General features: G+C 57.5%; 2 protein-coding genes across 3 annotated transcripts in view; one reads left to right on the forward strand and one right to left on the reverse strand.

Annotated features, from left to right (window-relative positions):
• The window catches only part of KCTD19 (potassium channel tetramerization domain containing 19), a 30,178-nt gene extending 29,888 nt beyond the window's left edge, over window positions 1–290 (forward strand). The window contains exon 16 of the mRNA XM_069497916.1: window positions 35–290. Within this exon, the coding sequence (XP_069354017.1) occupies window positions 35–148 (114 nt within the window). The 3' untranslated portion in view covers window positions 149–290. The remainder of the gene's footprint in view (window positions 1–34) is intronic.
• On the reverse strand, window positions 239–10,940 carry PLEKHG4 (pleckstrin homology and RhoGEF domain containing G4). 2 transcript variants are annotated; one of them, XM_069497914.1, is made up of 23 exons: window positions 10,833–10,940; window positions 10,319–10,374; window positions 8,587–9,307; window positions 8,309–8,404; window positions 8,111–8,234; window positions 7,928–8,021; window positions 7,776–7,850; window positions 7,578–7,694; window positions 7,312–7,410; window positions 7,070–7,218; window positions 6,783–6,921; window positions 6,568–6,684; window positions 4,961–5,143; window positions 4,198–4,700; window positions 3,878–4,124; window positions 3,032–3,121; window positions 2,730–2,951; window positions 2,467–2,637; window positions 2,201–2,378; window positions 1,685–1,801; window positions 1,301–1,537; window positions 1,098–1,213; window positions 239–943 (listed from the first exon to the last, which is right to left on the reverse strand). In XM_069497914.1, exons 3-23 carry the CDS (start codon window positions 9,095–9,097, stop codon window positions 938–940), a joined length of 3,591 nt encoding a protein of 1,196 aa, XP_069354015.1. In that variant the 5' UTR covers window positions 9,098–9,307; window positions 10,319–10,374; window positions 10,833–10,940; the 3' UTR covers window positions 239–937. The 2 variants fall into 2 exon arrangements, with proteins under 2 accessions (XP_069354015.1, XP_069354016.1); XM_069497915.1 differs by lacking the exons at window positions 10,319–10,374; window positions 10,833–10,940 and adding an exon at window positions 9,869–9,995.
• Between the last annotated feature and the right edge of the window lie 2,388 nt (window positions 10,941–13,328).

The following is a 13,328-nucleotide window of genomic DNA, read 5'->3' on the forward strand; positions in this document are numbered from 1 at the left end:
GGAAATCAAAAGTAAGACCAGCATCTCCTTCCAGCTCACATTGCCTTTCGCCAGGAAATACGGCCGCTGCATGGACCTGCTCATCCAGAGGGGCCTATCTAGGTCTGTCTCTTACTCTATCCTGGGCAAGTACTTACAAGAAGGCTAGGGTGCCCAGAGACACGGCCCCGCATGCCCCCACCCACCAAGGCTCATTTTAACTGTGGATATACCCAGAATGTGTGTGCCCACCCAAGGATACATATAAAGTCTATTTTTTTTATTATAAACAAATAAAAGAATAAATCACAAGTCAAAAGCCTAGACTCCTTCTCTGAGACACCGAAGGTTTAACAACCAGTGAGATAATTTTAGACAACTCTCTTGAAAACTATTCAAAAGGCATCAAGTCATAATAACCAAATTGCTCCAGGAAAAAAAGGGGCTGGGCCTTGGGGGGCCAGGACAGGTAAGGGTAAGGGCAGAAAAGGAGTGGGCCAGCTCCTATGGTTCAAGACATCAGCTTTAAGACCAGGGACTGAGGAGCAGCTGCTGGGAGCCCACCTGTGTTCCTCCTGAATGGTGGGGGAAGCCTAGTCACTCCCAAAACCATATGGTGCCCCACCAGCCTTGAGCATACAAATGCCCGCTCTCTACCTATTCTATTCTTAACCCACAACTAGGGTGGGAGCCGGAGAGGGAACAGAAGGGGACATGGCGCCAGGAGCCTCGGATCAGGATGCTCATTCAGGCTTTGTAGCCAGACTCCCCTGGGGAGGGGGGCCCATTCCAGTTTGTCCAATGGCTATAGATATCAGAAAGGGTAGTCAACAGGGCTGTCCGTGTGCGCTGGAGATGGCCCAGGTGCCAGCCATGCCCTGGTCATGGCAGATCCAGAGAGGTGTTACTGCTTGGAGCTACAGGCTGCTGGATCCACAGCTTGTCTTCGAGCCTGGGCTCAGACCTGCGGTGCCAGGCTAGGCATGAATACCTGTTTCCCTAGCTCTGAGTCTAGGGAGGTCTCTGGAGAATAGCTCTTGCCTGCCCACCCCCAGCTCTGCCTAAAGGAAAGGCAGGCTGGGGAGGGGCTGGTGAGTATAGGGCAAGATGGCACTCACATAGGACAAGTCCTCGAGGCCCCTGCCCAGGGCCTGCCCTGACACACAGCTACTGTCAGAGCCACTGGAGCCACTGGCTGATGGGCATTGGGATGAGACCTCTGAGTCCTCAGGAGCTAAGGAGGAAGAATGGGTAAGCTGTCAGCAGGGGAGGCCCAGACCCCAAGCCATGCCCTCCTGCCTCTGGCTAAGCCCAGACATACTCAGAGAGGGCTGGCTGCCCAGCTCCGCCTCAGCCTCCAGCGCTGCTTCCTCTGGGAAGTTGGGAGGATACAGGGGCCCGCGGAGATTCAGAAGAACTGGGTCTCTATATAGGTGCAGGTTGAGGGACCCCAGAACAGAGCAAGAGGCAGGGTCTCCAGGAAGGGAGCTTGAGGCCCCCAGGTAGGGGCTGTCATAGTCAAGCGGGGCCACAGCAATGGAGGCCCGAGAGCGAACTTCTGCATAAGAGAGAGGGTCAGGTTGGGACAGGCCAGAGCCTGGCCTGGCCCAAGACCCCGATGGGAGCACAGGCCAGGGATGGCAGAGGTCCACAGTGCCTCCCATACAGCTGTCCTCACCCACACCCCCTGTAGCCTGACTGCTACCTCGGCACTTTAGGACGTAGTTGATGGTGCGGTCGTTGATAGCTTCCTCGCTGGGGGCAATGTCCTGGAAGGCCTTGTTCCCAACACCCATGGACACCATCTCAGCCATACGCACCTCTGGATGGAGAATGGGCATGAGCAGGGCCCCTTTGGACATTAGCCTTGTCCTTGGTCCTCTATATAACTCCCCAATAATAAGTCTTTCCTGTATACCCACATCCAGCAGATTAACTGTCCTGGGCACTGAGCAAATAATCCTGTGGGGCAGCTGTCCTAATGCCCCTTTTAGAGATGAGGCCCCTGATACTCAGAGAGGTTAATGTTGCGGCCAAAGTCAGAGACAGTGACAGCAGGACTGCCTGACTCTGAAGTTTCTTCCTCTGCACTGGCTGCTGCTGCGCCTCCTCCCCTCTTGGCAAGCTTTTCCAGGTCCCTAGGCCCTCCCTGGGCTCCGGTGGGACAACATAAGCTCTTCGGGTAGGGAAGTGTGGGGTGAAGTAGGGGGCAGAGACCCACCTTTGTTGTGGACAGCCTGCCGCCAGAGCAGGCGGGAGATGTCAGCCGTCCAGGACTGCTTGGTGGCCAAGCTGGAGGCCTGCAGAACAAAGGTGTCCCTGGCCTTGCGACGACGGAACCATATCTCAAAGCGCAGATTGCTGTCCCCACAGCACTCGGTGAGGCCAAGGTCTGCCATCTGTGTGGCGGGAGAGAGGGGCTTGCTGAAGTATGGGGGGGGGGGAGGGTGGAAGGAAGGGGCAGGGGCCAGGGTCAGCTGGGCCTACCTTGAAGGAACGCTTGTAGGCAAATGTGTCAACACCTGCAGGCCCACGGCGAGGCTTGCTGAAAAGCAGCAGCTCCTCAAAAAGGAAAACACGGCGTAGGGACTTGTGGCGCCCAGTGCGCACCATGAACTCATCCTGTCGCACCAGTTGCCCCTGTTCCTTGAGGTTGACCTGCAAAGTTGGGGCCCGGTGGGTGCCCAGCCTCTTCTGCCCCCTTCTTCCACACCTACTGTCCCCACCCACTGCAGCCTGGGATGACTCACATCACAGCCCTGGATGGCGTCCATGGCTAACAGGTCATTGCCGTGTCGCAGCTGGAAGTGCACGAGGCTCTGGGCTGCCTGCAGGGCATTCAGCTCCTGTGTGGAACCCCCGCAGGCCCGTGCCAGCTCCTGAAGCAGCAGCGCATACTTGCTCATGCGCTGGATGGGCTTCAGCAGGTAGGAGGCCAGGTCCAGGTGGTCCCCCAGTGCTTGCTGCTTGTCCTGCCAGGTGGGTGGGAGACCACTGAGTGGTTTCAGGGTACTGCCCCCATGCCTCTACTCCTCCACAGTCTCAGGCTCACCTTGAAGAAGGCATGACCATAGCTGGACATCAGGGCGTCAGAGCGAGGTTTGTTCTTGCTGTAGAGCGCATACATCCCAAACTGCACCCTCTACAAGGACATGTGGCTCAGCCCAGGTGCAAGGGGGCCAGCTCCCAAAGGCTGGCCCCCCTGGGCCAGACTACCCTCAGCTTGAAAGGACCAAAATGCCACCAGATGACTCCCCAAGGAGGCCTCCCCCAACAGATCCAACCTGCCCTGCTTTGAACAAGGGGTGATACGGCAAGAACAGGCCCTGTACTGAGGGGGTGTGGCCACAGGCCCTCTGGGGAATAAGTTTGCTACCCTCCAATTGAGCCTCTGCATTCAGCTCTGCTCCCCTCACAGCTCTGAGAACATCTCTCTGGTCTCACCTCACCTCGGACTGCCCTTCTCTTGCTCACTACACTCAGCCATGTCCTTGCTCACTTCCTTAACCACCAGGCCTCTTTCCTGCCACGTGGCTTTGCACTTGCTCTTTCTTCGGGGTGGAACACTGTTACTCCAGCTCCTCCCCTCAGTCTCATTGCAAATGTGAGCTCCTCAGGGGCCTTCTGTAACAGCTCCCTAAAGGTGGAAAGCCCTGCCTTGCCAGTAACTCACAAGCATCTATCTTGCCTATTTTTCTCCCAGCTCCAACTGTAATCTAAAAGTATCTTTTTCACTCTTATGTCTCCTCTACTGAACTAAGAGCACCCTGAAATGCAGGGACCTTGTCAGTCTTGCTCATAGCTGTACCCAGCACAGGGCCCGGCACCAAGCACGTGCTAGTGCTCCTTGGGGAGTGTGGCAGAATCAGCTGGAAGCCATGTGGCCTGTGGGGCTTACGTGGCGCAGGAAGGCATAGGCCACTCGGAGTGGGTGCCGGGTGCAAGCCTCCAGCTCACGCAGGAAGAAATGGCAATGGAAGTCACGCAGCTTCTCCAAGTTGCCAAAGAGGTGGGTACGCTGGCCGCGGAGGCCCTGGGGCACATCAGGGCGATCCAGCTCAGGGAAGTAGTTGTCCATGGTGTAGTCGAGGGCCCGGACATACTCCCGCTCGGTAGCCACCATCTCTGCCAGCACCAGCTGTAGCCTACCAGGTAGCTGGAGTCAGGAGCCAAGACATCTACCCCCACTGCCCTCCCCTCCCTGCCCACTGCCTGTACCTGCTGGGATTCCTGGGGTCAGAGCTGCCTAGTGGAGGCACAGGAGGGGATAGCTGGGGCTGGGCACCTCCTCCAGCCTCTGGTCCATGGCAGGCAGTGACAATGGCCGCATGGTGGCAGTGATGGGTAGGTTTGCTGAGACTCTTCCCCAGATTCCGATCAAAGCTATAGGCCTTCCTCAGGGGAGGTGGGGCAGGTACACTGGGGACCCGGCTGACACACAGGCTAGCTGTGCTACCCACTGATGGTGGCTTCAAGGCAGCCTCTAGCTTCTGATCCAGGGCCAGCCAGGTGTCCTGGCACTGCGCCCAGGCCCAGCGGCACTCCTGGCGGATGCCCTCTGAGCCCAGCCCTGTGGCCAGAGCCCACATCTTTCGGAAGTGTGCAGGAGGCAGGTCAGGGTGCTTTGTCCAGTGCAGCTGCAGCCGCTGCAGCACAGCCCCTGGGCGCTCCTGCTCCAGCTCTGCCAACACCCGCTGCCCCTCCTCAGCCCATGTTGAGGCCTGCAACACCAGGGCCAGACAGTTGTTAGAGGAAGACCCCACCACGACCGCCCAGCCTTCTGCTCCTCTACCTGCTCCCCATCCCACAGGATGCTGGCCTCAGGCCACATCCCCAGTGGCTGGATTTTTGGGGTCAGACTAAAGAGAAGGAAAGAGAACATGTGGCATGACCAGGAAGAGCTCAGGCTGTGGTGGAGCTGAGGCAGCCACCCCTCTGGTCCCATGGACCACCTGGAGGCAGGGACAGGATCCTCACCCACCTGCTTGAAGAACTGAAACAGCTTCTCAGCATCTGCCAGCCTCTGGCGCCGCTGGGCCAAAGCCCTAGAGAATTCAGTCAGCTGGGCTCGCAGGGCCAGAAATCGCGCTCCACAGGGGCCCAAGTCGGCTGCCCCCCAGCCAGCCAGCGGCTGCAGAAACTTCTCCCCTTGCCTGACCTGCTCCTGGAGAGACAGAGACTGGGCTCAGCCAGCCCAGGCCTAATGGTCCAGCCCAAACCCAGATCTTTCCCACTGACATGTCATCACCAGGTCTCTCCAGTGGTGGAAGAGTTTCCCCATCCCCTCCAGGCGCTACCTGCATCCACTCTCCTCCCTCAGCCAACATCCTGGAGGAATTGTCCATCCTCACCACTACCAGTCTTCACTCCGCACCAGCCCACTCCAGCCCCACCTCTGCTCCTGTCCCCAGTACTTCCCAGGCCTCACTGACTCCACCTCTCAACAGCACTCAGCCCGCTCTCTCCTGGGCATCCCTGACTCCTCCCTGTCGTTCTCCAGTAGGTCCCCCCACCATCGCCCGCTCCCCTTGCCTTGCCTGGGCCATTAAGCATGGGGGGCTCCTGAGACAGTGCGCTCTCTCCCAGGCAAGCTTATGAAAGCAACTTCAAATGTCATCCACACACCCATGCCCACAAAGTGACCCTCCCCAGCCAGACCTCTCCTCTGAGCTCCAGGCCCAACACCCAAGGGCCTTTCTCTCCTCCCTCACAGCCAGCTTAGAAGCACACCCAAGACTGGACACATGAATGTGCTTCCCCCCTAAATGTCCTCATCTCCTAGTCCCTCTTTCTGGGAACATTTATCCTTACAACCTCCCTCTCCTTCACCCTCCCACATAGATCCACCATCAAATCCATCAATCTCTCAAACCCGTCTCCCCTGCCACCATCCTGGCCAAAGAAAGCATCATTTCCCACCCAGACTAGTGCAACTACCTCTTCACTGGATGCTCCATGTCCACCCTCCAAGTCACTGTCTACTCAGAAACTAATCTTTCTAGAATACAGATCTTTGAGACTCCTGCTTAAATTTTATTTTATTTATTTATTTTTTCTATTTTTCGCATAGACCTTGGAGAAAGATCCTGCTTAAATTTTACACTGCTACAGGGCCCAGTGATCTTGCCACTGACCAGTCTTCCAGCCTCATGTCACTTCATCTCACCCTAATGTCCCTCTTCCTCTCTGCATTTCAACTTCACTGGATCTTCTGTCTCCTCAGGTGCACCATGTCCCCTCCTGCCACAGGCACTTTCCATGTGCTGCTTCCATGTGCCTGGAATGACCCCCATCCCCAACTTCTTCTGCCTAGTTGACCCCAACTTATCCTTCAGCTCAAATATCAACCCCAAAAAGCTTCCCCAACACCCTGCTGGATCAGGTCTTCGTTATACCCTCAGGTAGAATCACTTGTGTTGCTTCTGTCCAGAGTTCTTGCCTCAGTTTGCAATCAAATATATGACTGTGCTTGATTACAAATGATTTCCTCTGCTGGACTAATAGTTCCATGACAGCAAGGAACTGATTTGCTTTCACTCCCTCCTGCATTCCCAAGTCCCTAATACCTGAACAAGTGACCAAACTTACTTGGGCAACCTGGTCCAGCTCCTGAAAAGGGCCTTGGGCCTGGAGCAGCATGTCCAGCGACGGCTCCTCTGGCTCCTCCAGTGCTGGCCAGCCCACCTGCCGCAGCCACACTTCAATCTGGAGGGGCACAAGCAGGGAAAGGTGAGGAGGCTGCTGTGGGTGGGGGTCACACTTGAGATCAGGGGCAGAACTCACTCTGGGCAAGTAGTTCCCACCTGGTGCAGCCTGCCCTCCTGGGCTTCCATCATCTGAACCAACTCTAGAGCCTGTACTCGCTGGTTGCTCTGAAGGGTCAGTTGATGCAGCAGTCCGTCCACACGGCCATACAGCTCACCAGCCTTGTCCACTGCTGGCCTGGTACAGGGTACATGGTCTTAGGGCTCCTGCCAGTCCTCTTGCTCCACTCCACCCTATTCTGGTGCTGAACCAGCCAGCTGAGTCCCTGGCACGGGATCTGGTGGGTTGGGCTGGGCCAAGATCTGGGAGCTGGGCTCGCGCCTACCTGTAGTCTGGACTCAGGATCACCTCCGGGACCTCCTGCTTCAGCCGCGCCAGCTCCATGCCCCCCTGGCATTGTAGCCATGCCAGCCGTGGTGAGTCTAGCACCTGCTGCATCAGGACCCGTGCCTGCCGTAGCAGCTGACCAACTTCCTGTGATTGACAGTGATAGGCAGTGGAGGTGGCCGTGGGACAGAAGGAGGGAGACAGGGAGCACTCCGGGAGGTGTTGGGAGGGGAGACTCACCCCACACTCCACAGGCTGGGGCACAGCCTTCATACTCTCGATGGCCCCCTGGAGCAGGGCACAAACCTCTCGGCAGCTCTGCAGTAGAGCTTCCAGACGCTGTGAGCAGAGACAGGCATGACCAGAGCAGCATGCAGTGCTGGTCCCAGGGCTCCTGGATTCCAGGCCACTGCAGCCAGCTTTGCCCTGCTCAAGCCAGGGCTCAAGCCTCCTCTGTAGGCCCAGGTTGCCTACATAACCCCCTCACCCCCACCCGGTGCACTAACCATCCGGAAATGCAGCCAGGCCTGATGACAGTAAGGCAGATATCCTCCCAGTGAAGTGGGCAACCCCGCAGTGGGGATGTGGGTCAGCAGGCTCTGATAAGAGGGCAGCTGGTCCAGCTGCAGGAGAAGACAGTGTTGTGACCCAGGCCTGGGTGGGGAAGCACCCCATCTCCAGCCCTAGCCAGATTGGCTCAGTACCTGTAGGCCAGAAGGCACCTCCTCTGGCATTTTTCCTACTAGCAGCACCTGGTGCACCGACCCTGGGGCTGCTTCCTGCAAGGAATCTGAGCTCAGCCCTGCCCCCAACTCTACACAAAAGGAATGAGGGGGAGCTACAATCCTGTACTCACTTGTAGTTGGCTGAGCCCCAAGAAGAGGGATGAGCTTGGGGAACAAATTCGGGCATCAACTAGCACTGTCAGTCCCAGGGCCTGTACTTCGGGCCTAAAGGGGTAAGCTTCAGTTCAGTATCTGATTCCCAGGTCCTGACATCTCCTGGCTCAGGCTCAATCCCCCAACCTCCTCCCCCAAACCTGGGGATGCTTCGCAGGTAGAGTAGGAGGCGGATGAATTCACGGCTGCTACACTTGGGGTGAAGCCAGGCTGGGCTGTGGGCACACAGAAGCAGTACTGCTCGGCCTTCTATATCCCTAGTCCCTGTGGGGAGGAGGCAGTGAATACCCACCCATCGGGCCACCCCACTTCCACCACCTCTAGACCCTCCTGGCTACCTGGCAAGGTTGCCATGCCACTGGCCAGCAGCTCCCAGGTGAGGTCCTGGGCCAGGAGACGGTCAGTAGGCTTAGGGAGGCTGGATCCGCTGGGGTCTTGGGAAGGGAAATGGCTTGGGTCTGCATTGGACCACCTACCCAGAAACCCCTCCTTGGACCTGGGCTTCAGCCTGAATAGAGTCAGAGATCTACCCCCCGCACCCTGCCCCCAGGTCTCAACATCCATTTCCAGGCATCCTCATTTCCTTCCCAGACTTCCCTAGCCCAGCCTCTCTTACCTGCCTCCAGCAGCTTTGATGACGTCTCTGATAAATTGTCTCCAAGGTCCACAGGGTCACTGTCCAACTCCCCAGGGCCCAAGCTGGCTAGAATTGCCCTGCTTGGATCTGGGTCCCCTACCAAGCCTATACCTGAGCTGTCATTCTCACCCTGTGCCAGGCTGAGGTGGGACGACGTGGGACACAGGAGACTCTCCATTCCAGAGGGGGCCAGCTCCTTTGACTGGACTGAGGAGCCTCCTAATGTAATCTTCTGGGCATCTCCCAACCCATCTGAAGCCATCTGTTCTGGGGGTAATTGAAGCTCCCTGGACAAAGGGCTGCTGTGTAGCCCTTCACCCTGGGCTGCCCCTGCTGGTGCACTTGGAGGTTTGGAGTCCTTGACCTGCAGCTGGGGAGCAGGTTCCTCCTCCTCCCAGGTATCCCTGAAACTGCACACAGCAAATCTCCAATCTGTGGCATGGCCCTCGGAGTCTGGGGACTCATCCCCATACTCCAGGGGCCCTTCCATCACCCCCTCCTAACGGTGGGCCTGCTCAGGGCAAGTGGGAGAAGGGCTGGGCCTCGGTATGAACAGAGGCCCCACTCTTCCAGAAACTGGGTTGAAGATGGTTGGGTGGGACTCGGTGGGCAATGCAGGCACAAGGCACTAGGCCGCAGGAGAGGGGTGCCAGTCTTGGTGTGAGGGCACAGGAAGCGCTGCCGCCAACGTAGTTCGGGCCTGGAGAGGGAGGAAGGTCAGGGGTCTCCTTTTTGCTCAGGCCCCCTGTCGTACCCCTGTGGGCTTTTGCCCGGTGGGCCCCCACCCTCGGACACGCCCTCACATAGGGCTTTCGCCGCTGTGGCACGGGGCTGCCTCGTGCTCAAGCTCCCTGTCCCGGCCAAGGCTCGGCTCGGGGACTGGCACGCGCCCTCCCTCGCCCGCTGGTTGGACTCACGACCCCGGGAAGCGCCGCAGGGAATTGTGAAGCCCCGGAGGCCTCGCAGCCGGAGCCCTCGAAGGGACCTCGACGGCAGGGACCGCGCGCACGCCCGGCGTCCAGGGGCGCCGCCTCCTGGCCGTGGGGGACGGAAGGACCCGCCGCCGAGGACGGAGCGCCGCGCCGCCCCCTGGAGGCCGGAGGACGCAGCCACAGCCCGCCCCGCAGGGGCCGATGGTAGACGGCCCGGCCGGCTGGGAGGCCGAGACTCCAGCTCCGCAGCGCCCCCGCCCGCCGCCCAACACGCCCAGACGGCTCGCCTCAGCCCCATCCCCCAAGGGCCCGGGGACTGCGCGCCCAACCCTCGGCGTCTCAGTGCGCGGGTCCGGGCAGCGACCAACGGCCGGCGGTCCTACGGTGCCCACTCCCGCCTGGCGAGCGGCGCCGGAAGCGGTGCCCCGGGGGCAGGCCGTGTAGGTGCGCGAGGGTGAGTGAGCGGGCAGGCCTGCCGGGGTTGGTGGGGGCTTCGGCTGCTGAATGCGCGCAGGGGAGGCCTCCTTTGCGACGGAGGGAGGCGCTGCCTTGGCACAGGCACCTAGAGCCGGTTCGTAGGGTCCTGAGACAGGATGGGGCTGCTGTCTGGGCTGGAGGGTGGGGGCCGAGCCAGGCCTGCCAGAATCCCCCAGACCCTCCACCCCTTTCACTCCCTAGCACTTCCGTACCCCGCTTCCCACAGAGTCCAGCCAGGGAGGCTGGTGCCTAGGTGGGGTTCTGGGGCCAGAGACTAGCCCAGGCCTGACTCCTCCACTTACCTGCTGGGGGAGTGAGTTCCAGGGACTCTCTTCTCTTTGAACCTCTCCTTCCTCACCTGTAAAAAAGGAAAGTCATTCCTTTCTCCTGGGTTTGCTGTGAGGACTAGGGAAGACCCCATATGTCAAATGTCTGCTCACTGCCAGCACTTGGGATGTGTTGGTGACCTGCCCCTCATTTCACCCTCAGTCAGGGGATCCTGAACTGATGAAAGCCACTTGCGTAGCTCCGAGGTTTGGGGTCCTCTCGGGGCATGTGGTCCCAGACTGACACTCCCTAAAATTTATGGGAAGATTATGGGAAGGTTGGCTATGTGGCCAGGAGAAGGCACGGAGCCCCACATAATGCCCAGGCCCTTGGTCCCTGGGGGCTTGGGGCAGTGGGGCAATAGCTTCCCTGGCTCTAACTAAGGCAGGCATCTCCTTCATGAACCTGGGCATCAGAGCAGGCACAGTGGAAACAACAGCAATCTCCCACCCATTGCAGCACTCAGAGTCTAGACTCCCAGGCAGCTACAGAGGAACCTTCTCCGTATCAGGTCTGAGAGAGCAGCCTTGGAATTGTACTGCTCCATTGCTAAACCCCAGCCGGACCTCTCTTCCTACCCTCCTAGCTTCAGTGAGCATCATCCAACCTTGGCTCCTTCCCCAGCTCTGTCCCAGGGCCACCCCCACTGAGTCACTGCTTCCTGCTCCCTCCCTCCCCTTCTGCTGCCCACTCCCACCTACCAGCCAGGAACCCTAAGAGCTGGGGGGACCTGCTGTCAGGCACACATACCACTCTGTGTGCCAGAGACAAGAGCCTTGAGCCACAGGCTACAGCTGACCCTGGCACCACTGGGCACAGCAGGCAAATTCAGGGACGGTGCAGCCACACTGAGATAGAGGCATGACTAGGCCCTGGTTTTCCTCTCCACAGAGAGTGTGTGTTGTAAACTTTGTGGAAACTGAGACTGTATATTATCTACTTCTGTACTTCCAGCACCCAGCACAGGGCTTGGCATAGAATAAATGCTTAGCAGTGCCTAAGACTGGTCACACTATGCCTGCCCTCCTGAGGCTCCCCATCTATGAGTCAGATGGAAACCAGAATCACGAATGGAGGCAGATTCAGACGCTCAGCCTGAAAAGGAGACAGAGAGGAACTAGAGAGCTACAGGATGCACAGCTGCAGGATGGCAAAGGTACAGATAGAAACGGGGACAGAATGAGACCTGACAGGGAATATTGGGGGCCTAGGCGTGGAGCCAGCCTGGGGTGGCTGACCACAGCGGGCTCTTGTGGGCTGAGCTTGCAGGACTGAGCAGTGACTCATGGGGCCCATCTCTGTGGCTCTCCTGGCAGCAGAATCTACTCACAGCAGCCTTTTCCACTGAGATCATGAAATGGGAATGGGCCTCCCTTCCCTGCCCCTTCCCCAGCCCTCCCTCAGCCGCCTATTCCTTGCCAACATGACTCAATCGAAAATGAAATGGGGGCTCTGGGTCTCAGTGGGCCTAGAGATGAGACCCACGGTCATTCCCTTCACTCTATCCCAAACCTTGCTCACCCTACTTCAGTACTGCCCCAAACAGTGAGGGCAACAAGTACTCCAATACATCCAGACCTCTCTTGCCTTCAGCCTAAATAAATAAACTCCACACCCTTTTGTATGACATTCAAGGCCACTCAGAGGCATCACAGCCTTCCTGTCGTCCTTCCAGACTGTCTGGAAAACAAATCTGATCATAAGCGTTGTCTTGTACTGTCTCCTCTACCTGAAGGCCCACATCCACCTGCCCTGATCAAAATCCTTTCTCCTTCAAGGCCTGGATGCTGCACCTCCTTCTTCACAAAGCCTTCTCCAGCCATCTCCTCTCCACTCAGGCAGTCCTGCCCCTCACCAGCCCCCACCTGTGCTCCCCTGCCCCCTCCCCGCCCTGCTGAATCAGAACCTTTGGGGTAGGCCTGGGAATATGCATGTTAGACAAGTTCCCAGTGATTCTGACACTAAAGTCTGAGAACTGATTGAGGCCTGCCCTCCGCAGCACCAGCCCCTTCACATCTCTGGACTGCTGAGGTTTCTTACGTCTTCCACCAGGCACCCACCACCCACACACTCTGACTCCTCCCAGAAGCCTGCCCAGATCTCAAGGCCCCACAGCATTTTCCACGCACCCCTGCCTTGGCGTATAAGACCTATAATGGCAAACACTTGGGATCCCTAACTGTGGGCCAGGCCCCCTGCGTAGAGTCCTCCCCATTTTGTCATTTAGTCCTAGCAGGAACCTTGTGAAGTATGGTTGTTATCTTATTTTAGAGATGAGGACACTGAGGCCCAGAGACATTATGTAACACACCCAGGATGACATAGCTGGTGAGTGACAGCTGGGACTGCCTAACTCCAAACTGTCAACTACTAGTTAACCAGTAGGCCTTATCACTGCCTACTGTAAACACTGTGAGGGCAAAGCCTAAGTCACTCTTCTCTTCTTATCTTCCCCACAGATAACTCGGAAAAAGTTATTGTTAGTTGGCCCAGTGTGCCAGAAAGTAGGTTAGTGATTGCCTAGGGCTGGGGAGGGCAGGGGATGAGGAGCCAGTACAGGGCTTCTTAGGGGAATGATGAAAATGTTCTAAACTTAGATCATGGTGAAGGTTGCACAACTCTTGTGACTATATTAAAAACACTACACTGTACACTTTAGATGGGTGAATTTTTATGGTATATGTTACATCTTGAACTTTTTTTTAAAGTCCTTCAGACACAATGGGAATTGGGGTTTGGGCACTGCTATTACCTAGGCATTTCTAGCCATGTTTCTGGACCCCACACTACGATGTGTATCATAAGCACTCAGGGTAACCAAGTCCCTTGAGATTGTCTTCCTACCTGTCACATGCAGAAGGACACTTCTGTTCATTTGTCCTACACCTGCCTCCAGGTTTTCAAGAAGTGTCTATCTGGTCCCAGGTGTGTGGTGGCTGCATCTTGGGGCAGCTTGGCACATGACCTCTTGGGTTTCTTTCCCTG

The sequence above is a fragment of the Eulemur rufifrons genome, chromosome 23, assembly GCF_041146395.1.
Source record: "Eulemur rufifrons isolate Redbay chromosome 23, OSU_ERuf_1, whole genome shotgun sequence".
Lineage (NCBI taxonomy): Eukaryota > Metazoa > Chordata > Mammalia > Primates > Lemuridae > Eulemur > Eulemur rufifrons.